The sequence below is a fragment of the Anser cygnoides genome, chromosome 3 (assembly GCF_040182565.1).
Source record: "Anser cygnoides isolate HZ-2024a breed goose chromosome 3, Taihu_goose_T2T_genome, whole genome shotgun sequence".
Taxonomy (NCBI): domain Eukaryota; kingdom Metazoa; phylum Chordata; class Aves; order Anseriformes; family Anatidae; genus Anser; species Anser cygnoides.
In genome coordinates this window covers 94757252-94784613 of record NC_089875.1, presented here as the reverse complement: position 1 = coordinate 94784613, position 27362 = coordinate 94757252, and the positions used below count along the sequence as shown (strand labels likewise).

The following is a 27362-nucleotide window of genomic DNA, read 5'->3' as shown; positions in this document are numbered from 1 at the left end:
CTATTCCATATATACACTTTTGTGGGTTATTACAAAATTATTACACTGCATGTACAGAGCCACATCTCATGGATAATACAAAACTAAGAATGGGTATCAAGCCAAGCCTGTTAATCTCTCAAATCATGTAAAAATCGCCATAATAACAGGTAGACTCCACCTTACGCTTGGAGCACCATCTCGGGGCAGAAGGGCACAGCTAGGGTCCAGAACAACCCCCTGGATGTAGTGATGCTGATGCATCTAGAAGGGGTTGGCTATTATCTCTGTTTAGGTCAAACTATTCAGCCTCATGTTTCAAAAATGCTGTTCTTGGTGAAGAAACTTTTCAGCTTCATTTACGCACCACTATCACTCGGACATATTTCAGCAGCTAGGCTGAGTCACCTTTATTGAGCAATCTCAGTTTTGTTGCCTCATGTTTGGTTTGCTTGCCAGTGGCAAACGGGTAGCAACAGGTCTTCATATACAACAGATTTCAGGACAATGGGGATGACTGTTCCATCACATAGATAAGTGAACAGCTCAGCTTCCTACGCTGCTAATTTAGTCCATACAAATGATCCTAAAACTAGCAAAAAAAAGCAGAATTGATGCCCCTGTTGGAAAATGAAAAATGGATACCAAGAGAGAAGACTTAACCACTGCGATTCTCTTCTAAAAGTGGGTAGACTGGTCAATTTGTTTCTGATCAGGAAAACAAAGCTTTTCTCTGCATGTATATTCCAGCAATTCTGAATATTTTCAAAGGATTTTAGTCCAATAGAATGACTTGGTTTTCACCACAAAAATGTCTTAGAAAAGCAAGTAGCCATCATACACCCATACTTGCTATCTCTTAGTTCAGGTTTTTAAACTGAAATGCCTTCTCAGGAGTTAAAGTGTGGAGGTTTTTCAGACCAGGTAGGTAACATAATCCCTTTAAAAGGAGACAGAGCACTGGCTTTGCAAACGTTGAGTATTAAATTTAGTATGAGTCATCCTATTCTGTTTATTAACCTGACTACCTTCTTAGTCACCCAGCATAACTGTTCTTTCTCATCTCATCAGGGATCAAACCTTTCCATCACCCTGGCCTGAATTTAAGAACTGTGTAGGCAGCCTACAACATATTCCACCTTTATGAACAAATGTAAAGCTTCAGTAATGCTATGACTCAATGAAAAAATAATGCTCCTCACAGCTTTTTACCCAGAGTTTTAAGGACTTTAAATATGTAGAGTGGTCTCTATGTAAATGGACTAAATTATACATTGCTCAAGCATTTGATGGGCATCCAACTGAATTAAAGGATATTTAGTGGGGATCTCACACTTGTTGGGAGGAATTGGATACATTGCACTGAAGAAAATGTGAAATGGGCTGACCTTCTACCAACACTTTGCTGAACTCCACAAAAATGCTGTATTATTTGCAGAGATCTCACTCAGAAGCAGTACATACAACTATATGTATCTCCCAAATATTTACCTTGCTAGAAAAAACAAGTAATCAAAGCAAGGGAAAAAACTTTTTGTCTTTCTATCTGCAAGTTTACAAATTAAAAAATGTATACATCCTTCTTCTTCCCTTCCCTTCCCTTCCCTTCCCTTCCCTTCCCTTCCCTTCCCTTCCCTTCCCTTCCCTTCCCTTCCCTTCCCTTCCCTTCCCTTCCCTTCCCTTCCCTTCCCTTCCCTTCCCTTCCCTTCCCTTCCCTTCCCTTCCCTTCCCTTCCCTTCCCTTCCCTTCCCTTCCCTTCCCTTCCCTTCCCTTCCCTTCCCTTCCCTTCCCTTCCCTTCCCTTCCCTTCCCTTCCCTTCCCTTCCATCTTTTACCCAGATTATTATTAACCACTAGCCACTTAAAATTTTGCTAAACTTTGGAATGATTTTCATAGGAACAGCACGGATTAATAATTAATTATTCAATAATATTAGTATTATTACTGAAAATCAAGATGAAACTTCAGAAAGAGCTGGCAAAACAAGAAAGCCTATGATTGAAAGAATTATAGGAACTTCTGCTAACAGAAAAGGATTGGTAGGATATCTTCCATTTATGCTAATTTACCAGGTAATTAAATGTGTCTACTGAAGTAACCAGTTTGTTAGAGGAGCAGAGACTGGGACCAGCATATCAAGTTTTGAGTAAAGAGACTATCCACCCTCTCTAGAAATGTGTGTAATGTTATTTGGGAAGAACAAAAGAAAAAAGAAATGTTTTAAGGAAAGTCTTATGGTTATTTTTCACTTACGAAACCCATTTTTTTTTTTCTTACAAAAGAATGCCCTTGCAGTCCTTTGCAGGGAAAGTCCCAGTGTACTATTTACATTGGGTAACAAGCCAATGTATAATCATGTCACTGTGACATGCTACAACTCAGTATCATTCCTAAATTAGCTGCATAGTCAGAGCTCATTTCTTTTACAAAAGAAGCATTGCGGAAGGGAAGGGAAGGGAAGGGAAGGGAAGGGAAGGGAAGGGAAGGGAAGGGAAGGGAAGGGAAGGGAAGGGAAGGGAAGGGAAGGGAAGGGAAGGGAAGGGAAGGGAAGGGAAGGGAAGGGAAGGGAAGGGAAGGGAAGGGAAGGGAAGGGAAGGGAAGGGAAGGGAAGGGAAGGGAAGGGAAGGGAAGGGAAGGAGAGATGTCCTAATGTCCTAATTATTTTCTATTAAAAATAAGTTTAGAAAAAAAAATCCTGTGGTTTGGACAATCAATTTATTAAATCTTACATAACTGCACAGAAGAAAAGGATTTATATAAAGTGCTTTGTAAACTAATCCCCAACAGAAAGCTCTTTCACATCTGCTGGCTGCTAAGAATACTTCTGAGTCTTTCATCAGTCTAATTCTGTCTGGATTTGACAGGATTAGATAAAGGCAAATATTAAGGGCCACACTATTAGCTTTTCCTAAATCTTTCAAACTTCAGGACAGTGAAAAGGGGAGTAGGAAATGTGTAAAGAAATTACATTACTCTACAGAAGACTTTTTTTGATTTTTTTTGGTTTTGTTTTGAAATGAATTTGGTATGTTTCTAAAGAGTGACTTTAAGAAAATATTCCTTTCTGTGCAAACTAAACATTCCTGAATGGTAATAGAATGAGGGCATGCTCATGGTAAACCACTCCTAGCCCAAGTTAAACAGGTGCTGCCAAAGAGATATTTAATTTCTTTATATGCTAGTTGCTTCCATGACCTCTGACTATTCCAGGGTTCTCTTGAGAGGGATCCTTTTTTTTTCTCTTCTATTTTTCATGGCCCATATAATGCTTTAGTTTACACAGGAGAGAACTATTCAGTGATAATCTCAGAGTTTGGCTTGTGAGTGATAGAGTTATAAAAGATTCATTGTAGAAGACAGTTCTTTGCAAATAAATGTATTTGTATTGTGCTATCTATTTTTTCTTTGAAGCTGCTTTTCTGTATGTGGTTGTAATTAGAACAAGACAAGCCAGCACTGTATGATATATTATCAATCTCATCTAATAGTAGCCTGTTAAAGCAGCTGTGTAGAGAATAAGAAGATGGTAGACTGGGTGTATGTGCATTTATATGCATGCATGTCTGAGTATCTTTATAGAAATGTCTCAAAGCTCTAGACCTTGAACAAATATAAAAATACATGATGAGCAATTATGTTTTTTTTATCATACAAAGACCCAGTTTTGCATAGCATATTACTTAATACAAGTGGAAAATTTGCTCTAAAATCATGTTACAAGTGATACATCATTCTTATGCTTAAAAACATGCAAGCCACCATACAAATGCAATATAAAAATTAAATACATTAATAAAGTATATTTAAAAAATTACACCTTAAAAATACATTTTAAAATGCATTTGCACTGTTTGGCAAATTATGTTTTTTTGCCATGAAGTTTTAGGAATGGTTACTCAGTAAAATTTACAATAATTTTGTAAATAGCAGAAATTATCTATTTAATTTGTTTTTCATTCTGCATATCTGGCAAATGTAGAATGTGTATGTTTTGCATGCTGCACCAGCAAACTTTTCAGCATTACAGAAGAAACAATTAAGTTTCTGATGAACTTCAGTTCTCCTTCACAGTTCACTTTTGCTTAACTTCAGGTTGATCAGTTTTTATATTGCTTTATTTTGGGACATTTTAAAATACTGAGCCAAGCCCTAGACTGTAAATCCTGGTGTAGCTGCACTGGATCTACGGGAGCAGTATCAGTAAATACTTGTTGAAGATCTGGCTACAATTACTTTTCAGGGGAAAATGGTTTGTTGAATCACTTCATTAAATCCTTGTTGGTTTTGGACTCATCCAAAATTTTATTACACGTTTGTTCTCAGGAACATGATTATACACACAGCTCAAAACCCAGCCACCATGGACAATGAGTTACAGAGACTGAACACCTGCATCACTTGAATATGCTGCTTTTCTTTTTCACAAAAGCACCTGGATGTATAATATTAGCAAACTGGGAATATCCTTACCTGATTGAGTACCTAAATGCTGTGCAGTGTAAAACAGGATACCGTCCGGAGATAGAGGCTGAAACTGGAGTTTGATATGGGTCTTATGTCGGATATAAAAGGGTGCAAATGACATCCACGATGATTTGTTACTTCTGAAAGAAGGATCACTAATGGAAATAGCTGAAAAATATGAGAGGAAATGTCTTCTTCTGAAAGATACTTGGGAGTACTGCATTATTGTAGCATCAGCTGTCTACAGATATTCTGTATATCTCACATATGCTGTACATAATACTTCCAGTTCTTCCCTTTCTGAAGACTAAAAATAACCTCTATAAAGAATAAAACTCACATAATAGCAAATCAAAGCCATTTTGTTTTCTGGATGTCTTGTCTTCATTGACAATCAAGCCTGTAGTTTTCATGCAAACTAAATGTGATCTTGTTAGTGTTCACTTTCAAATATATAAAAGTGTTATGTTTACATTGTTTACAAATTCAAGCATAAAGTACTCTTGCAGGAGTCAAAATAAGCAGTCATTTCTTCACTACATAGACAAAATCTTTAGTGAAAGATCTTTATGAACTGCTTCTTATGACATAAGAATGTACATTTTAAGTTGAAAGTACATTATTAATAGCTGCTGAAATTTGTTTTTAGGATAATCACACTGAGCTGCTCAGTAATTCAAATGGTTCTGTATTATACTGAAATGTATAATATTCAAAATATTATACATTTTCTAATTCTTTTCACAGTTTTTCTGCTGAAGCTGTGTTGTTTCTTTTTTAAGAAACCAACAACTTTCCTCAATTTGGCACCACAAATTTCCTAGAAGATTTATCGTAACTTGATTTCAGCCAAATATACCTTCAAGATTTCCTGGTAGTGCACTCCTACATGACCTTATATTATCTTTCCACACTCAAGTTTTCTCTATAGCATCTGCTTGTGAATTCACTTGTCATGCAGTTGCAGCTTGTACTGCCTATCACAGATGGGCCTTAATTATTAGATTGGTATACAGCCAGCACGCTGCAAGACATTGTAATTTGTCTGTTTGTCATACCACCTCCCTCAGAATTGGATTCAAGGTGTTTTTGGTGGATTGTTTCCAGCAGACAGATGCAGCATTATACAGGATCCAGATGCCTCACCTGTTTTCAGTACTTGATGATGCCTCAGTAAATAACACAACCGGCCTCTTTGTTATTTTGTTTTTTCCCCTAAGTTACAGTTAATACTTCCAAGGAACGTGCATGGATTTAACACCACAAATTCTCAGTGAGTTTAGAAATAAGTTTTAACCTCTGTAAAACCATCTATAGTATATTTATGAAATGTTCTAATGATCTGAATGAAACTTTTGATGATCTGCTATTCAACCTACACATATATTCTCACTCAAAAACATTACATTAACAAATCATTCCCATCTTAAGCATCATAATAGCTGTTATGACATCAAGTCTATGCAGTGTCTGTAGCAATATATGTCAGAAACATAAAGTTCCTGGCACCTATACTTAAAAGATAACAGTAATAAAAATACAGTCTTGAGAGTAGCAATGACTGTGTAAGACAAACAGTAATAGAACTTTCTAAACAGATTAAGTGACATAATGCATGAAATTAAAATGTATGAACACTATCAGGTACAAAAGCCAAAACAAAGTAATACTTAAAATTAATGATTTTCATTTGGATTTTTAGATGCTTGTATTTTTTTAGTGGGTAAGAGAAAATATTCTCCATTAGCAGTTATAGATGTAGTCTATACTTTGATGGCTTCATATTTAAAAATTACACGGAAATAATGATTCTTTTGTTCATAGACTTTTTTGCTTTCTGCATCAGTCAGTCAGTCTTATCCTACCAAGGTTTTGCACAGCAAGACTTACATATGGAAGAACTGTGCCACAGCTGTCAATTTTATACTAAAATAAGTAAAAATCTTATACTAATGTCATACTAAAATAATGTAAAAATAAAATACTGCTTAAAAGGTCATACTAGATGAAGTGTATAATGAGATATGTGAAAGTCTTCATGACACATTCAGTTTCACTTTGTCAATGTAGTTAATTCTTTACAGCTTATGAAGGAAGCATGGACAATGACTAGTGTGAAAGCAAAATGTTCTGCTGCAGCAGGTGAAATGCTACATTGCTTATCATTGGCATGTATATGGGAGCAAGATTGCTGTAGTAAAAAGCCTTGGAGCAGAGAAAGAGAACAAGGATGGAAAAAAAATCCTGATTTCATAGTATCACTCAAAGAATGAATTAAATCCATGACTTTATTGCAAACAATATCTAAAAATATCATCAGTAGGTGTCAGAATGCTTTAGAAACGCAGTATCATGATTCTGATTTACAGATATCAAGTAAAATACTCTATTTAATATACTTTATTTTGCAACTTTCAAGATGCAAAGAGTTTATTTCCATTTTGCTAAAAATATTTTTATTTCCAATAAATTTATCTGAACAAATGTCGGAGAACAACATATTTTGCCACAATGCGGCAGGACTAACTACAGGAAGTACTTGAATGAGTTCTAATTTGCATGTAAATTATTCTGTAGATACAATAAATATTGATTATATGCATGAAGAAGATCTGACTTGACAGTTACATGGGAAGTCCACCCATATCTCAGAACAGAAGGTTTTAAGTCTACTGCAGTGCACAGAGATAATCAGAATAAAATTCAATTTTTTGCAACACTGCATCTATAGATAGACAAGTTTTTAAGCTGTAGAATAAGAAAATTTAAGCATTTCAATTTGCTTTTATGGCAGGCATATGCAAAACTAACATGTTAAGTCAAATGCTGAGATACTTTACTATTGTATTCTTGGCAACAACCTTTGTTTTTTCCCCTAAGATAAGAATATAAGTAGTTTGGTAAAACTTCTGCAAAACAGTTCCTGTGTTACAAATTCTTACTCCAGAGAAACTCCACTAAAACAGCTGAGATAAATGGATGCCTGTGACAGTCCTATAAGCTAAATTTGTAGGACCTCTACTGTGTAACTGTTGTATTCCTCATTAGCGCACTCAGCACTGCATGGCGTACTGTTAGCACAACAGGCATTTAAGCAAACACTTTTATTCTGTATCAGATTAATGTCTCACTTCTCTAAGCTGCATACTAGTATCTGATAAAGCTATGCATCTCTAAATGATACTGAAAGAATTAAATTCTAAATCCCTTTAGACCAATTAGAGCCATGGGAACACATAACAAGTTTCTGCAGGTATTATTGCTGAAGTTTGCTTCTGTTTCCCTCTACTAAACATTCATACATTTCAGGTTCCTCCTGCTACCCTCCTTTAAGTAGCCCTGCAATGCTCTATATTAGGTTTACGTGGCAAGAGTTTGGTAGCAAAGTGTCTGCAGGGGTGGCCTCTGTGAGCAGAGCCCAGCAGCTGCCACATGTCAGATCAGAGCCAGCTCCACATGGCTCCAAAAGGGACCTGCTGCTGGCCAGAGCCGATCCAGGGAGCAATGCTGGGTGGGCCTCTGGGAGAGAAGACTGAAGAAAGGGGAAAAAAAACTGCTGTGCAACAGCTGCTGGGAGAGTGAGAAGTGAGAACCAGCCCTGCAGACCCCAAGGGCAGTGTAGAAGGAGGAAGCAGGTGGATGTGGCCTGGAGGAGGCTGCGGCCCATGGAGAGCCCCCGCAGGAGCAGGCCCCGGGCCGGAGCTGCAGCCCGTGGAGAGGAGCCCACGCAGGAGCAGGGGGTCTGGGGGGAGCTGCCGCCCGTGGGGGACCCGTGCTGGAGCAGTTTGCTCCTGGGGGATGGACCCCGTGGTACGGAGCCATGTGGGAGCAGTTCTTGAAGAGCTGCTGCCTGTGGGCAGCCCCCGCAGGCTCAGTTCGGGAAGGACGGCATCCCGTGGAGCAGGGGCAGAGAGGGACCGTGAGGGAGCGGCTGAGACGAAGCGTCAGGGACTGACCACATTCCGTTCCCCATTCCCCTGCACCGCTCGGGGGGAGGCGGTGGAAGAGGGCGGAAGGGTGGAAGGTAGTTTTAGTTTGCTTTTTATTTCTCGCTGCTTTAGTTTCCTAGTCAGTCAATAAATTGCAGTTATCTCCCTATGCTGAATCTGTTTTGCCCATGATGATAATTGTTGAGTGATCTCCCTGGCCTTATTTCAACCCTTGAGCCCTTTTCATTGTATTTTCTCCCCCTTTCCCTTTGAGGAAGGAGAGTAAGAGAGGGGTTGTGGTGGAGCTCAGCTGCCCAGCTGGGTAAAACTACCACATGCTCATATGTCCTACTGAACTGCTGTTATGAACAAAGATTTCTAGGTTATACTTGCAGCTCAGTTACCACTATTGAACCCCGCCTGCTTCTACACATCCCACCCTGCAGCCTCAGGAATTACACTGTCATGGTTTATTCAAGCATCTTGTTGCCTCAAAACTTTCAGCAAGCCCATTTGCCATGCAGTCTGTCAAGAAATCTTGCAGCAGAAAAGTAAAACAAACAACATTAAAAACTGAGCTCCGACACCAAAAAGGAAGCCTACAGGCTGTGGAAGCAGGAATACAGAGCAGGAATACCCAACAGGAATACAGAGCCAACACCTGAGCGTAACAATGATGGAGTTGGGAATAAATTTCAGCAGGAGTGGAAACTGGCAAGGCATGCGAAGGGAAACAAGAAGACTTCTAACAGAAGTCTAAGGAAAATGTGGAGCCACTCCTCAATAGAGTGGGGACCTAATGACATAGGACACGGAAAAAGGCAAGATACTCAAAGCTGTTTGATTTTTTTTTACTGGTAAGGTCTGCTCAAGACTCCCAGGTCCCTGAGCCTGGAAGCAACACTTGGGGAAGTGAAGTGTTATCTTTGGCAGAGGAAGAATCTGGGAGCACTTCAGCCAGTCAGTTACAGCCAAGGGCAGGGGACTGGCTGGGATGCACCCCAGAGTAATGAGATGGCCAATATCACCATGGGGCTGTTCCTGATTGATAAGCTTTGAAAGATCGTGGTGATCACAGGAGGTTCCTGATGATTGGAGGAAAGAAAACATCCCATTCTCTTCCAGCAAAGGCAAGAAAGATGATATAAAGACTTATGGCCCAGTCAACGTCACCTCACTTAGGAATTACCATGGAGCAAGAACCTCCTGGATGCAATATCCACTCATATAAAAGACAAGATGTCAACAAGGTCAAATTATGCATGACCAGCCTGATAGCTTTTTTGATGAGATGGGTGGCTCTGTGGCAAGCCAAGAACAGTGAATGTTTGCCTCAAGTTGAGCAAGGCCTTCGACACAGTCTTTTCATAGTATACTTATACAGCCAAATTGGCAAAATATGGTTTGGATGATCAGCCTTTGATGCTATAACAGCTATACCACTTTGTTTTTCTTCTCTCCAATCCTTTTTGCAACTAAATAATACAAACAAGATTCCTGCCTCTCAGTCCCTGAGTAAGGTGAGCCAGACGGACTCAGGGGAGCAGCCAGTGCCAGCTTTGGAGCCCAGATCACCCAGGCTGACCCAGAGTGATGAGGCAGGGCTTTGGTCAAGCCCACAAGTCAGCCTGTAGATTGGGGTCCAGGTCTAGATCAACACAGCTCATGGATTGGTTGTGGTGCTGCTGCAGTGCAGCCAGGGATCAAGGTCAAGAGCCTCTATTTAAAAGCTGCTCTTGAGCAAAGCAGGGGGAAGTTCCTGCTGAGGCTTCTCAGCAGAGCTGTCTTCAAGACTAGACACCTGCACCATCTCTAGGATGACTGAGACCAAGCAGACAAACCATCAGGAGGTGGTGGAAGAATGCATTCAGGACCTGCCACTTACAGCGCAGCACTAACAGTTCATTAGCAATAAACAGTTGTCTGAAATCTTTTAAAGTTCACAGTCAATGTTTTGAATCCATCATAGAGAGTGAACAGCTCCACCAGACACTTTTTTCACTTTGGAAAATAATGACAGGTGTGGCTGTATGGAAACCTTCAAGGCTTTTTTTTTTTTTTGGGGGGTTGGCGGGGAAAGGTTGCATGTGTAGGTATTAGGTATTTGGATAAATTAAAAAAAAAGAACTTATCTCAACTGTGTTTTTATTTTCAATTATCACTGCCGATTTAGTCTTTGAAGAGCTAACATTTCCATAACCAACAAATTAATTCAAGTATAGCAACAAAAAACAAACAAAAAAACAACAAAATAACCAGTTGAACTTCCATTTTTAGTGCAGTAACAAGAAATAGAGCATGTTAATGAAAATATTGATTATTAACACAATTCTAATAGACCAGTTAGAACAATGTATTCATGAAAGTGGTAATTTTGCCAGACCTGCAGCCATTAGTAATCTTTGTTGTCCCTGAAGACATGACTGAGCCAAACATTATTCTGAACAATACTGGAACAAGAGATTGCAATTTTGTAAGTGAAGTCTACAATTCTATTTGTTTTTGTTGCAGTAGATTTGTAATCACTAATTAGATATCTAATTAGCTAGGAAGTAACATCTAGGAGCATATGGTTAAATCCCTAAAGAGAACTCCGGTTTTCCAAAGCCTAAAATAGCTATCACCATCCAAAGTCAAAACAGTAGCCCTCAGGCTTTCCGTATGATACATATTAAGGGATGAGTGCCTAAGAATAAGTCATGGGGCCTAGCAAACTGTACTGGTGGGAGCAGCTATGAAACCTCAATGTGATGAAATGAATTGGAGTAGGAATCTGAACCCAATTCTCCTGTATCTGAGGATATGGATATTATCAGCAGGATATGGATAATTTCTATTCAAAACGGATAATTTCTATCTATGGATAATTACAGGGGAGGTTCAGGCTGGTTATCATGAAAAGGTTCTTCACCTAGAGGGTGGTTGGGCACTGGAACAGACTTCCCAGGGAAGCGGTCATGGCACCAAGCCTGCTGGACTTCGAGAAGCTTTTGGACAACACTCTCAGACACATGGTCTGATATATATATATTTTTTTTGGGTGGTCCTTTGGGGACCCAGGAGTTGGACTAGATGACCCTCGTGGGTCCCTTCCAACTCGGATATTCTATGATTTTATGATTCTATTTCTTCTGTACAATGAATATTTCAGTAGATACACAAAAATTTCCTAGAAGAGATTTGAAGACAGAGGACAAAAAGTAAAAGAAATCCTTTCATATCCAATAGCTCAGTGGTATTATATTCTTTGAAATATGAGTTCAAGCATTTGTTTGATAGTGAAAATGAATGTCTAATCACTAGATATGTGATACAAGCAAGAGCTACAGATGTTTAGTCCGTGCCTAGCTTTGGTAACAAGCTTCTTCTAGGTACTGAAATGCTCTGAAGACACTTTCAAGATGAAACCTGAAAGAAGAAACAGCCAGTCTGAAAGTCCCTCGCCGGGACCATTTCTGCACTGGAAGCCTTCAAGTGTCTCAAGACTAAGGCATTGAGAGGGATTGGGAGTATCTCAGTGCAGCCTGATAAAGCAATTGATAAAGAACTAATTACCTCAGAATTTATAAATCTATTTCCAAACTGAGATTTTCACTTAATCTTGAACTGGATTTAGTCTGAAAATAGTGCATGTGTGCATGTGTGCTTTGAGAATGACTGGAGTATAAGAAAGTTGGTACATAGTGTTTATAAGATTAATTAAGTCAAGGAAATAGAACAAGATATAATTGGAGGGATCAATTTTGGCATTAAGACACTTACATTTAGCTGCCTACACATATTACTTGTAACCATTAAAATACCTATTACAGTCAAGTGTGATGTAGGATAGGGTTCAGTTGCTTAAAAATGCATGCCACTTGCTACTGAGATACTCTAGGAATACTGGACTCCAGGACATCCACATGAGCCTGGCTGGTACAACAGGAAACACAGGACTTTTTGGAGTTGGCAACTGGAAGCCATGAAAGATCTACGACAGCATACAAAAAGGACGTATTTTCAGGCAATTGAGTAGCATCTCTCTTGCAACAATCAACAGAGACCACAAAGTCATTCTCCTCAACCTGAAGCAGCCCCTTCCAATGTTCCATTTGGTTTCCTAAATGTAGACACCTATTGTTATTTTACAACCACTATTGTCTTACATCCATGTTCCACTCCAGAAAGGCATAGCTGTCTGACAGGTCCTGTACCATACCTATGAATCTTGGTTGGATGCTTTTGGATGCGCATTTGAATGCCAGGGCATCTCAAACAGCACTAACCATCTGCCTTTAAACAAGCTTCTGATCAGCTAGATAGCCCCACTGCCTAAATTGACCATAATCTTGGTTAGGCATTGGAAGGGGTTGTCTAGGGTGGTGGTGGAGTCACCGTCCCTGGGGGTGTTTAAGGAAAGGTTGAATGTGACGCTTAGTGACATGGTTTAGTGGGTGATATTGGTGGTAGGGGGATGGTTGGACCAGATGATATTGGAGGTCTTTTCTAGCCTTAATGATTCTATGATTCTATGATAATGGCAACCATAATGGCAACTTAGCTATTGAACTCACATGTAGATACTTAAACCTAGGTGCCTTGTCTTTAAAATGAATTCCTACCCTTGTCACAGTTTCTAGCTCTGTGCACCTTCACAAAGTAAGGCAACTAGTATATTTTCAGCAAATCATTCATTCTCACAGAGAAGTCTGAAAATAATTCCAGAGCCATCCTGCTACATAGTTGTTAGCTGGCTGTATCTTGTTCTACTAAACTGGGTAACAAGAGTGAATGGTAAGTGCATGGCTGAATTTTTATTGGGCCTTCACATCACTCTTGGCTGACTTGGTACAGAGGGCATTACTTTTGTACTGCATACCAATTCTTTCCTTTTTTGCCAAGCATAATTTCTGCTAAAGTTTATATATGATTAATCCATGGCATGTGTTTAAGTAGGCAACTCACTGTATTCTACTTGACACTTTGAATTATACAAAGAAATATTACAAATGCATGTTTTCTTGTGTCTACTGTGAATATTGTTTACTGGTATATCTGAAAGTTTAGACTATTTCCTTTTTTTTGATAAAACTTTGAAAGAACATTTTATCCTTATAGAATACGACTGCTACTCCAAGATCTTCTCAGCATGTTGCCACAAGGTTTCAAAAAATTCTACTGGAAACAGAAAGCTTGATGGGCCCTTTGTTGCTTAAATTGCTAAGAGAACACAGTAGTCGCTGTGACTCAAACCAAGCAGCTAGTAAGTGCCCACAGTTGTCTTTAAAATAGTTAGAAATAGAAACACAAGTTTCCAAACTGTGACTATGAAACAGTTTATGCATAAAATCAGCAGGTCTAACTTTATTGTCAGATAAATCCAACATACTTTGCATACATGTATGCGTGCATTTGTGCTTCAGTGTTTGTATGTAATGTGCCTGTTTATGATAAAAATCTCAAGCTAACGCATACTCTAAAATTAATTTTTCTTATACTAGTAGTAAATATACATTGGGAAACATTCTAGACTATGTAGAAAGAAAAAAATATTTATAATAAAAATGATTCTAAAAGACAGTTTCTTCCACTTTTCATTATGACTAAATTGTGACTAGATGGACTAGATAGTTACAGAATTGTCTTAATTTTATTCTCAGGTATTCGCAAAATTCTGCTGTACTATTTTATCAGACATGGAATTTGACATCAGAGTAACATCTAGAAAATTGACTTCTGTTGGTAAACATGATCAAAGAAAATTGTTTGTCATTTGTTCATCAAGAAAATTGTTTTACTGCTTGATAAGTATCCTATTAAATTTAGGATAAGAACAATGAAAAGCTCTTTTACATTTGCTTTCCTTTCTTCAAGACCTGTACTGACAAGCAGTGATTGTAGCTATGGAATTCAGAGCATAATGTACAGTAGAAGACATCTATTATTAACTTATTTCTTTGTTAAAAGGGCAGTAGTATTCCATTATGGGGCCTTGAAGAAAACAAGTTATTTTAGTAGGTGTTGTGAAAGTACGTCATACAAACTAATCCCTTTGTATTTGAACATGGTAATAGTTTCAGTAAGTGCACTTAAAGTTTATGGGACATGATGAAATTAGTGTTTTCTATTTATCTGATCAGCATCTGTTTAATAGAGCCAAAACTTCCTTGGTAAAGAACAAGACTATTGAATAATTAAAAATTTAAATAAATTCAGTGATAAAAACTGTGCTTATTTTAGCCACTGTCAATTCTTCTCCAACACTGCCATCTACAGAATCTTTCAAATACTACATTGATGTCCCCTTAAAAGAGAATATTATCAGGTCTGTAAAATCTTACAATTAACTCCTCTGAAATTATAGGTTTTCTTCTTTCCTCTACAAAACCTAGTATATTACATAGGATATAAATTTCACATGCTTAGTATCTAGTGGAATTCTAGCTTATGTAGAAAGATATCTCAAAGCTTGACATAATGTAAGAGGAGTTTCATCGACTCCAAATTTACTTTTGTTCAAGTTGTCTACTGCCTTAAATGAGACTGTTTATGTCAAGGTGAGAGACCTGACCTAATCTATTTAAAAAAAAAAAAAAAAAAAGGAAGAAGAAGAAGAAGAAAAAGAACAAAAAAAAAGAAAATTAAAAAGACGGGAATATGAGATAAAAATGTTTGGATGATAGAAAAATACCTCAGGGAGATGTCAAACATAGTTGCTGTATTAAACTTTTCTCTAACCTTTTACTATTGGCCACTGCAAGAGACAGGATTACTGGACTCACAAAGGGACACTGTTCATACACAAGGAATAAGCAGATGAGGTGCAATTTGGTAAAGATCAGAATTTAAATGAAGACAGTTATTACTGTAACAACTATATGATATGATAACATCTGTATTTTGAATGTCAACATCCCTTAATAATTACTAGTTGAGAAAAAGACATTGTGTCCACATATATAAAATATATATACTATGATGTATATATATAATAATGTAATAATGATGTGCTACGAATCAAACTATTTGTCTGCAGCAAAAGGTTTTTAGACTGTTCCTTCATCTCTAAACTTTGACACTTGATCTTGGCCGCTTTTCTCACAAGCCAATAGGTCTACTGCATACTCAGAGGAGAGCTGAAACAGCCAGGTCCTTAGTGATTTCTCGGCCCCAGGTACTGCATACAGCCAGGGACCTGGAAGGCTGCTTCTGTCATCTCAAGCTCTGTCTGTATTGAAGCCTCCACATCAGCAGAGAGAGCTACTCTGTTGCCTGCTGGTCTGTGGCATGTTGCCACAATATCCAAGAATATATGAAGGGACTGAGTTCAGCTGTGGGCCCCCTTCTTCAAAAGAAGCAGTTCTTTAAGAACTGTTATAGCCTCATCTGAATGATTTCATTTCTCCCATGCAGTTTTCAGAAAGAACCACCTGATCTACTGGGTGGCATCCCTGCCCATGGTAGGGGGGTTGGAACTAGATGATCTTTAAGGTCCCTTCTAACCCAAGCCATTCTACGATGATTCTATGATATTTTTAGTGTTTGTTAGGCAGGTTAGTACTTGATTTCTGTCATTTTATGCTTAATTATCTCTAACTTCTGTGGTCAAAGTACTATTTCTCATTACTGTGGTTCTAGCCCTACTGCCTTATGTATTTCACCTGACCTGTTGCTGTGCAATCCATATTATTGTCCTGTATTTTCCAGTCACTATTATTTGGTAAAGTCCTATTTGTTCTTACTCTTTGCTATTCTCCTCTGATGTCTTTTGCCTCATAAATCTCTTCTGTCCTTTCCTCACACTTCTTTCCTTCTTTCTTGCACATTCATTAGTCTCCATCATTTAACTTCCCTCTGTTCTCTTTGGGTCCCTTGGGCCATTCATTCTTCTCTGTCTCTTTTTCTTTTGGCTTCAATAACCACCATCAATCCAGAGATGAGATATTCAATCTTGATAAACAGCTGTTTTTAGCAATTTGCCATTCACTAAAAGTGCAAACTCCGCTTTGAAAAATCTCATGATAATTCATTACTCTGCCAGAGTAAGGTGAAATGCAGGGCACGGAGTTTGGTGATGACCCATAGACCCTACTTATAAAAAGAAAGCTTTTAAATAAAACAGAAAGGAACCCTCTAATGTGTTTACCAGGTGGATGAATTACTAAGAGGATGACAATCTACAAGAAATACATTTTTCTATTGCTCAGTTATAAGCTATCTCTTTTAGGTAATAGTGGCCATCACAAGAAGATCCAAATCTATTAGGAAACCAGAACACAGGGATTTTTACTTGATTAATTAACAGCTTTATGTATAGCATGCATCCTGTTGGTCAGTGTCCTGAGTCCAGTTGGTATTATATTTTAAAATCTCACTCAAAAATGAGAATTCAAAGTCTAAATGTTCACATGAAGAGCCCTGAAAAACTGTTGCAGCAGAGGCAATAGAGCAAGCACATTTTAACCTGGAATAAAGAATTTAACAATGGCTTTCCAGAAGCTATATTCTCTTTGATTTGAGCCTACCAATTGCAAGTGCTCTCTGTAATGGGATTTTAAAACTGTACCAATCTATTGGTTGAGGACTGCAAAATAGGTCAAAAACAGTTCAGCTTGTCAGTTTTGTGCTTGAAACTTGTTCTATAGGCAGAACAAGGAAGGTCAGACATTGGCAGGCAGTTTGAGAAAGGAGCTATTTAACAGTAACTGGTGTTCTTCAAAAGATGTAAAGAGAGCATCTTGAAGGAAAAACATACACTTCTACAATATTAACTTGAATTTGAGAACTGCAGAATAGAGGATGCAGACCACAGTACAACTTTTTGCACAGAGACACTTCAGACGCTTACAGGAAAAGTCTCTGAGCTTGTAGCACTTGTGTATGCACATTGTTGGATATTCATTTGTACAATCCCTTACAGGTGAAAACACCTTGATAAAGGTTTCGTATACGTAAGGGTAAGAAAAGACGGGCAGATTGAAGGTATATTTGGTGGGAGATGTTGATAGAAAGTCAGGGAAAACAATCACCTGAAGATTATTACAGTGATATTTGCATTTCTATCATCATTCTCAGTGCATCCCTATCCAACAGCTACTGAAGTCAAGAACAACCTCTCCACCACTGTCAGAGGAAATTGGATAAGATCCTAAATGCTTACTGCTTCTGAAATGTGCTCAGAAGTGTGCTTCTGAGCTCTTAAGAGTATTTCTCAATGTACTTCATTATGGTGAGCTTGGGAATTGACCTGAGCAGAGGATCACTATAACACTGCTCTGGAATGCTTCCTGTCCCCTCAGTATCTGACAGTGTCAAACTGCCCATGGATTTAGTTGAATGATTTGAAAAAAAATGAGGGAAAAAATGGTGTTGAAAATAAGCAGAGTCAGAAAACTATCTAACATTTCACAGTTTTAAATGACGATTTTTCTAACAGAAAGGAGTACCAGTTTCTGTCTTTAATAAAGTCTATTTTATACCTTGTGACTTCATTTCACATTTCATTCATGTTTTACAAAATACTGTTTTTTTTTTTTTTTTTTTTTTTTTTCTGCCTGGACATTACTGTCAAGTAACTCTATGTAGAGTGTACTATTCACTTGACATACCTTGTTCGCAGTAGGTACCGGTTGTTCCGAGAGGACAGTGACATGTGTAGCCATCAGGTAGCGGCACACAGGTACCGCCTTGCTTACACAGATGTGGAGGATCATGCTCTGGATCACATACTGACACCATTTCTGTGCAAAATGCACCTTTCCATCCAGTGAGGCAGTCACAGCTACAGTAGGTAAGTGAAAGGAAAGAATGCAACATTATTACCAAAAGAAATCAATGGTTCAGTAGCAAAGTAATCAAGATTTTCAAGTCTGGGATACCTATATTTAATCATCTGGTCCAAAATGGCAAATAGGAGAGTGTAGTAACAAAGTTTATCATTTACCTTTTTGATCTGTTTACTTTGTAGCAAGAAAATTGTATTTAATAGGGAACATATTATTTTTAATATTTGAGTTACAGGATCAGTATCTACAAAAAACAATCAAGTTTGTGGCTATTTTTTGTATTTTGCTCTACAAATAGCTCAAGGAAGCTTTGACTGCATAAACTAGTATGAGTCAAAGTGGAATTTAAAAGGGAAAGCAAAGCAGCGAATAGCATTTATAAAAACGCAATCGGATGTCACTATAAAAGAACTGTTAACAATTCCAAATTGTAACTACTAACAGGAGTCTGTCAGCAACTGCCTTTCATTTAGCCGTTATTCATTTGCTAAATTCTTATAATTGGCAACCAGACATAGGCTTGGTGAAGCACTTGATGGAAAAGAGGATAGTGGATTTGACCAAGAATGAGGGGGCAATCTGAGTGTTATATGACTAAATCTATGCCATCATCAAATTGTCTAAATTGACCGGATCACTAGTGAGTGTCTGGTACTTTCTATACCTTTCTTTCATCCAAACCAGGAGAATAGAACAAAAATTTCAAATTAACTTGTAAATTTAAAATTAGTTTGAATTCTATAGACATTGTAAAATACAGATTACACTTGGCACTGATGTTAAAAATGCCCTCCTTATTAAGAAGCAAAAGTTTCAAAACGGTTCAAATGAAATGTGAGACCTATTTCCATTTTAAAATCTAGTGATACTTTATGATACAAAAATAATTCCCCTGAATAAAAACAGTAATTGATTTTTTTCCTAAATATTTTCTCTCTCAAGTCTAAGAATGAAACCTCATCTATTTTGATTGATTCTTAGTCAGTGTCTTTTTGTATATGTGCAAAATCTTGAATTCTTCTTCAAACTCACTGAGCTACACTTTCTCTATTAATCAGCCCACTGTTTCTGGGAAAAACATAACAGGGAGTCTGTGAAACTGCCTCATTTCAAGTATGTTCTGTCACTATATTTCATCTTCCACAGTTCACATACAAGACACAGTGATACTTTTATTGCTGTTTCACTAAACCTTCAGATCAGGCAACACCATGTAAATAAAGCAAAATCAGCAAACCCTTTGATAAAGAGCTATCTGTAATGAAAGGGGAGAGAGGACAAGACCTTGCAGAAGCAAAAACACCTCCATTCATCATAGCATTAGAATGCTTTCCGTCTCACCAGCAACTGTTATGCTTTGATGCAGAAAAGTTACTGAGAAGGGGAAGTAATTTAACTCCCTAAGTGGCAAGCAGAAATGTCCATTTCTTGTGCTGTCAAGCAGGATGTTCGGAGCCAAAGCTACTACTGTTGGGAAGTATACACAAAGGTTCTTCTCGTTTACCTTTTTTGCATCTGTGTATGTCTAATTTCTTTTCATTATTTGTCTCTTATGACCTAATAAAAGTTAGGATTTAAAATGAGTTGAAAACTCTTTGCATGGAGCTGAACACATTTACTGTGGCCGACAGTGGCAACCTCTCCTACTTAACACTTCGAAGCAAGTTGGACAGGGGTTGAGAAGTTCCGACCCCAAATTTCCTAATCTTCAGAAAGACAAAGGAAGAGGCAGCATTTCAAATCCTTTGCATCACATAGCCTGTCATATTGGTCTAGTTTTCCCTATACTTCATTATGGTTGCATGTTGTTCTACCAGAACAGGAGAACCCAGTGGCTTGTAACATCACCAGTGCTTTGATTCTCAAGTGTTTAAAGACCCATTTCTTTAGATAAAAGAGGTGAGATTCAGTTTGAGATCAAGATACTTAATTTTTTGTATTTACGTATGAGCTAGGGTCCTGTTGCCTATGCATCTACATTCAGTGATTCATTATGTGCCCACACAGCCTCCAGTTGCCTTCATAGAGGTACATGGGAGAGGAAGCTTGAGATCTGGAAGACAAGACTGCCAAAAAACACTGAATGCTTGTTAGGGAATGGGATCCTAGAGTACGTGCCTGAGCTCATAGGTTAATAGATTGATTAATTAACATCCAGTTAATGGATTAATAAATTAACATCCAGTAGATCTAGCAGAAACAGTCAGGGGAACTAAAGCAATATCCATTGACATTATTCATATATTGACAATGATAACCAATGACAAGGACTGAATTCAACTGCCTCAACACAGGTGTTTAGTGCCCTCTGACATGCCTTGGTGAATCTGAGAAATCTGTGCAACTAGAAGACAGAAGGCCCACAGAAGACGTGCTCTTCTGGACATCCCATGGAGACCAGGAGAGGTATCCCAAGATATGTGCTGATGTTAAAAGACAACTGGAAAGGCCTGGACCTCCACTGACTGTGGATCAATTGACATTGATCTTACACATTTAGCTTACCTGTAGACACTTTATGTGTCTTAGGAGTTAAATCTCACTGCAAGATACTTTTCTATTTTAGGGGGTTTTGAACAGTATGGATTAAATTGATTCCTCTGTGCCTCAGCTATTAAGTTTCTCAAGGCAACTGCCAAAATGCCTCTGATTTTTCTATATCATATTTTTATGTGGAGAAAGGATAGGAAGGCCTTCATATATAACTTTGATAGTGTGACTTAGACGAAATTGGATAATTCTTTTTCCTAGTCCTAGTTTTTCCAAATGATTCTTAATAGGGTGCACTGCACACTGTATATATATGACAAAGACAGGCCAATTCAGGAAGCAAGAACTGTCAAATTCACAGCTCGTGGAGAAATTAATAAATAAATAAATAAATAAATAAATAAAAGATCACTTTTGATTCTGGAAGTTTCAGATATTATTTAGAGTTTTGTAATCTTTCTGTTTAGGAAGTTCAATTATGGTTTAATTTAATGTCAATTTGTTTTTTGTTTTTTGTTTTTTTCTTCTCAAATGCTTAACAGTGTCACACAGTGTTCACAGAATGGGTTTCCAGGCTCCAAGTCCAGTAACAAGGCCAAAGTCAGCTCTCAAATAAGTAACACAGTTTCTGCATCAGTAGGGACAAAAAGCACTGTTGATGACATAAACCTGAAATGTGTTATATGAAAATTTTTGGCAACATTAAAAAAAAGAAAATTCATTTCACTTTATAAACTATAAAAGCAATATGCTGGTATCTTACTACATAAAATCCTTATCAAGCTAGAAGAATTTACTGAACTTAATCAGGAAATAACTAAAGGTACTAAAGGATTTCTGTGAAGAAATTAGAATGTTTGCTTATATCTACTGTGGTTTCCTATACTAAACAAAGAGCATTCTCATATTAAATGTAGAAAATATCAAGTTTAAAATGTCATGCTCAATGCTAACAAACCTGTAACTTTCTATAGTTAGACAAAAGTGACGTCAAATCAAACAAATCTTATAACAGAAGGGATTCAGCCCTGCAGATTCAGACACCTGCATATGTGCAGGTGTATGTGAGAGTAGGTGTCTACATTTAAGATGTGCATCTATTCAATGGAGATGAGAGGCTCAATTAATTTACCTAATCAGGTAGGCCAACTGAGACTAGGCAGATGTCTGCTGCCAACTAACACTTCCCAGGGGTATCCCATCTGGCCTCCAACTACGTTTCCGCTGGTCTCTTCAAGGAGAGAGGACATTGGTCTCTCCAAATCCTGTATTACATTTGCCAGTATATGGATATCTCAGATCCTGCATGGTTTCTCAAATTCATACAGTCCTGCATTCGCCACATCAGGCCAACCCAAGCTACTGGAGATTTCTGGATATATTTAGTAAGTTTATATTGTATTGGAACTGAAAGACGCTGAACAATGGAGGAGATCTTTTAATAAAAGTGGCTTTAAACTAAGGCAATGGAAAACTAGAGCATTAGTGAAAAACAGTTTATCTTCAGGCTACAAGGCAAAAATAGAGCATGGAACAATTAAGATTGGAAGAAAATTAATGGTATCTAAGCAAAGAGTACTGTGGAAGTCTGCACAAATTTTCTACATCTGCCAAATTAGATGACAATTTTTAGGTAGCAAATCCACCTCCCAAAAAAGTAAAAACTTTTATTGATGTAAAACAACAATTAAATAGAGAAATGCCTTTTTCCTTGCAAACTATAAAAGTATGTCCCTTCATTGAAAATTGTTTTAGTCCTTGAATTGATAATTGTTTCTAATCAAATTCAACCTAATAATGAAACTACAACAGCTTACCTTATGGGGTATCCCTGTACTATATAGAGTTATGATTTAATTTCCTGAACCTAAGTGGCTAGTGCTATTTGAAACGCTAAAGAGTACTGAGAAATCCACATGTGCCTCAGAGATATGACAGAAGACTTATGCAAGTCTTGAACTCTTCAAAGCTGCAGCTGAAGGCCAAATGGTCTACTCAGAGGTACCTAAAGTGCCATTACAGGCTTAAATTCAGCAACTGAATCCTACCCATTATGTGTGATGTTCTGTTCAAAGTACACAGAAGACATACTTTTCCTCTCACTTCAGCAACAAGCAATAGCTATAACACTTCATAGACAATCTTACTGGATGTAATTGCCATAAACAAAATAATGGAGTATATTACTGCCCTTGAACATAAAATTCTTCATTTTACTATACAAATATTTCCTCTGAATTTTGTTAATACATAGTAGTTCTGCTCTGTTGCTGGACAGAATGTAAAGTTTAATGCTGTACATTTCTGCTTCTATTTAAATCAAAGCATTATCCCTGTAGCAACTGAATCTACAGCTTAATGGCACTGCACACTTTCTGGCAGAGTGGTGGAAGCAGGACATAAAAATAGCTCAAAACAGCAAGAAAAACAGGAGAGATCTCATTTCAGGAGAAAATATACTTGAACACAAATACAGTTCCCTCAAGGACTCTGCTCTTCAGAGGAACACAGGTGATATGAAAAGAGAGAGAAGTTCCCCCTGAGAAAAGCAAGACAGTATTGACAGCTACTATACATCGGCAAAAATCATATGCATGCTATATCCAGGACTCTTTGGCTTTTTTTGTGAGGAGAAGGTGGCAATTACTGGTACATGCATGCATACATACGTATTATCTGCGACAACCTAGCTGCCGTGAAATATGAGGGCAGGATTATAATTCAGTAGGAGGTCACTACAGATTAAAAACAAACAACTCACCCCTCTAAAAGCAAACAACCCCCACATTTTAAAACAGTTCCTAAACAAATCTGCCATTAAAATTATGAAACTATAATGATGAAAAAGAACTTTGCCTACAATATCAAGCTTCCAATGTAGCCCAATCAGGCTGCTACTCTAGCCTGTCACCTCTTTTCCAAATGTTCTCTAGGTCTTGCTGGTGGTGGTACTGTGTACCTTGCAGGCCAGAAGATGACTTAGCAGTGCTGGGTAAGTTTCTGAAGCCAGGATTTAGGTTGGTATAGGTGGGCACATAGGAGGGGTATGCTTCGGCCTACATTTCTGGTATTTTTATTGCAGTTTTGGTTTTGTGTCTCCTCTAACATCCCTGTAAATGCAAAGGGTGCCATTTGCCTTTGTTTTTCCTCAGAAAGATCAAACGCACTGGATGCCAAGGACTTAATAGTTCTGGAAGGAACCTGCAAAGTCCAGTAATTGGGACATACTATAGCTCAACAGTCAGAAAGCAATTCCAAATTATACCTTGTTATTCAGGATGTTCAAAGAGTTTCTTTCATTGCTTTATTTACGAGCATATAAAGATGCTTTTAAGGGAAATGGGGAGGGGAATTGCATACTACATATCAGGGATGAATTTTCCAAATTGTACATAAAGCCTTACTAGCTTTAGAAGCACTAGTTTTGTACAGGTTTTCTTACTGATAAAGATTTGTCTCAGGGGCAACAAAACCAATTACCATTTAATTCTCTCTCCAGTACACATTTAGGAGCTTGTTTTTAGCTTGACAAGTATGCAAACTCTTTTCTTTATATTACACAGAAGGGACAGGTCTTTGTTTTTTGAAGAAGAATTGACATACATAGCAGCTCCACAGTGTAAAGCCTGTCTTTCCCTTCTTATCTGTCTTGCTGTCCGCAGTGTTTCCAGTCATTGTTTTCAGATGTTTTATATCAGCACTTCTTTCTTTTTTTAAAAAAAATATGTAAATATATGTTAATAAATGAACACATGAGGAAGTACATGAGGGAAAGCAAGTATAATTAATCTTGGCAGATGCTTTTAAAATCAATAGCACTCTTCAGCAAAGGCTTTACAGCTGAGTTACAAAGTTTGGAAACAAGATTTATTACAATGGAAATGTTGACACACAGCAGCACTTTGGAACTGCAAATTCACTTTCTTCTTTGTGCCTTACAGACTAGACACAAAGATCCATCTAGACTTAGTGATAAGGCATGAAAGACTTATCTGTTGTGCCAGCTAAAGACCTTTTTGCCCCATCAGCACTTATTATCTGATTGATCAGCCAGCTGAACAGCTCATATGATGAACTGACCTAGTTCAAACAGTTTTGACATAAGATCCTTACTAACCTGCCTTGTTTTGTGTGGAATGGATTAAGAAGGCCTTGCATGAGCAGGCCAGCCAGCAGATCTGGAAAGACAATGGTGAATGAACACTTGAGAAGGGCATGAAGCCAGGGAAGGTGCATTTGAGAGAAAGAAAAGTATCCACACAAATGGTAACTGGAGGCACAAAGACCTGTGTATATTAGGGAGAGACTGAGCAGCAGAGAATTACACACAGATGCTCAGTAAGGTTGTTCCTATGATTTATACTGGCTCAGAACTTTCCAGTGTTAGACATTCAATGATTTACTCCAGAAAGGGGTTGTCAGAGAAAAATACTTTTTTTTTTGTCTACCAGCCATGTTCAGGCAATGTTCAAGCTCCCCTCTTTGCTATTTTGTTCTCCGATATCTAGGATGCTACTTAGTTTAATTAAATGCCTTTCTGACACATCTAGTTCTAGCCACACATTTTGTGGTAAGTCTGGATGCCAGTGACTTTAGTGGAGTTTGACCAGTCCGTGGAGCTTCTTAAAACAGACCCTCAGCAAATGTCCTAAGAATTTTTAAATTTTGGTTTTGATTCTATTAATTTAAGATTAAAATTCTATTTTTTCTTCTGTTATTTGAAAGGATGAAAATCTTTCAACAGTTTTCTTCCTTTCCAATAAAATGATAGCTTTCTGGAGACATCTGTTATTAAGAAACTAAATTACCACAGTTATTAGGTCTACTGATCAGTCTATGTTGTAATCTAGAAAAAAGTTTTTCATACTTACTAAACAGTAGAGCCACTTTCCACACACTTGCCACCATTTCTGCATTTTATTAAACTGCATGGGGAATCTGTACATTGTCCAACACTGCGACCTGAATTGGGGTGACCTTCTGGAATCCCTGGTGATTTAAACTCCTGATTCATGTTGGTGCGAACTTGAACATCAAAAATGCAACCTTAGAAGTAGAAAGGAGAAAGAAGTGGAGTTTACAACATATACAGGGATACATAGCAAATCAAACAGAACACCATCATCCCTCACTGAATGGGTTCCACCAGAACATCTTCAATGTCTGTGCAATCATACTGTCTCCAAGAGCTAAAGTTATCTTGGCTACTTTCTGTTCAGGCAAAAAAGTGAAAGATTTTAAGATCCCTCCCTAATAATAGGTGAAACAATAGAATTAATTTCTCAAGGAATAGACATAATGCAGAATCAGTGACTAAGGAGTGATGTGGGTGCAACTTCATGTTTACAAGTGCATGCTTTTACAAAAATGCATCTACATCGGATAAAAGACTTAAACAAAAAAGGGAGAGAGGACAATAAGTCTGTTTGCTGTAAAATATGTAAGAATTCAGAGAGCATTGGCTAATGCAGGGAGGAAATGTGGACTTGAATTTCTTTAGGCTAATATAGACTCCTTCAGGGAAAGACCAAGATTCTCCCCTCCTCAGGTAAATGCTTCAGTCCCTGTTACATACAGATCATATCACACATGACCACAACATTTGACAGTGTGTATACACTGCTCCTTTAGGCCCTTGCTCTCAGAAAATGATTAAAAATTTTCATCTTTAGCAGTAAGGTAAGCAGTGCCAGGATCTGTTCCTTGGTCCCGTGGGCCAAGTAACCTTAAGTAAACCTACGCAAGGTAGGTTTACAAGGTACAGGAGTACCCTAGTGTATCCACAGCTGTATCACCAAACTGTTACTAGCTTCCAGAACAGTATGGGTGCATCCATACTACTGATGGGGAATGGTCCCGACATTATGTCACCCCTAAATACACCTAATAATTGTTTGGGAAAATGGGGATTGACACAGACCAAATATGTGACAACTGTAAGAATTTATCTGTACAGATAATTGAGTCAGTGACTAGATCCATACACTGACATTCTTTTAATTTGCTAATACATTGGTATCCTAAATGAAAAATGGACTCAAATGTTCAGGGTGGAGCAGAGCTGTTTCCGACTCACTACATCCAGGCAGCTCCTGCTTGACCTGTGGGCTTTCTGGGGCTTGCCCCTTTGGAAACATTTTGATCTTCCTAGTAACTACACAGGATGGTTAGTCTGACAGGTCTAGCAGTCCATCAGCATTTGTGAATCACTTTTTTGGGTCTACGTGCTTATTTATGTTCTGCAAAGCTGAAGATTATGCCATATATTATATCTTTTTGGATCAAACTCTAAGTAGCTTCTCAAAATATACCTGACCAAGTGGTTTAGAGCCATATTTAAAGGTGACATTAAGCACTTTTGAAATGTCATCCAGATCTATACATTAATAAATACCATTTAAAACTAAAAATCAGACTTAAACCCACTTCATAGTGGGTTTAAACAGTGCAAAAAATGAACTTGAAAGTGCTTATACCTTTCTATACCTGATTTATATATATTAGTTGAGATATAGTGAATTCCCACAGTGCTCAAAATCCTGAGAATAGTAGGTATTGAGCAGTGCATGCCAGAGGCTCCCTGTTTAGCATTAAAAGTGGGGAAAAGGCATGATATGAAGACTGCAAATAATCAAACTTTTTTTTTTTCCAATTCACTTAATATAATTTTTTCATGATTCACTGAAATCATTTAAGAAACAAACTTGCACCTGAAAGACAAAATAAATGTTCA

The 27362-nt window shown here is 37.8% G+C and overlaps 1 protein-coding gene across 3 annotated transcripts in view; it reads right to left on the bottom strand.

Moving 5' to 3' along the window:
• EYS (eyes shut homolog) overlaps nucleotides 1-27362 on the bottom strand; it is a 953299-nt gene that overhangs the window by 6631 nt on the left and 919306 nt on the right. For all 3 annotated transcript variants that reach the window (XM_066994734.1, XM_066994735.1, XM_066994736.1), the window contains 3 exons: nucleotides 25501-25675; nucleotides 17963-18135; nucleotides 4450-4611 (listed from right to left, as the gene is read on the bottom strand). In XM_066994734.1, the coding sequence (XP_066850835.1) occupies nucleotides 4450-4611; nucleotides 17963-18135; nucleotides 25501-25675 (510 nt within the window). The remainder of the gene's footprint in view (nucleotides 1-4449; nucleotides 4612-17962; nucleotides 18136-25500; nucleotides 25676-27362) is intronic.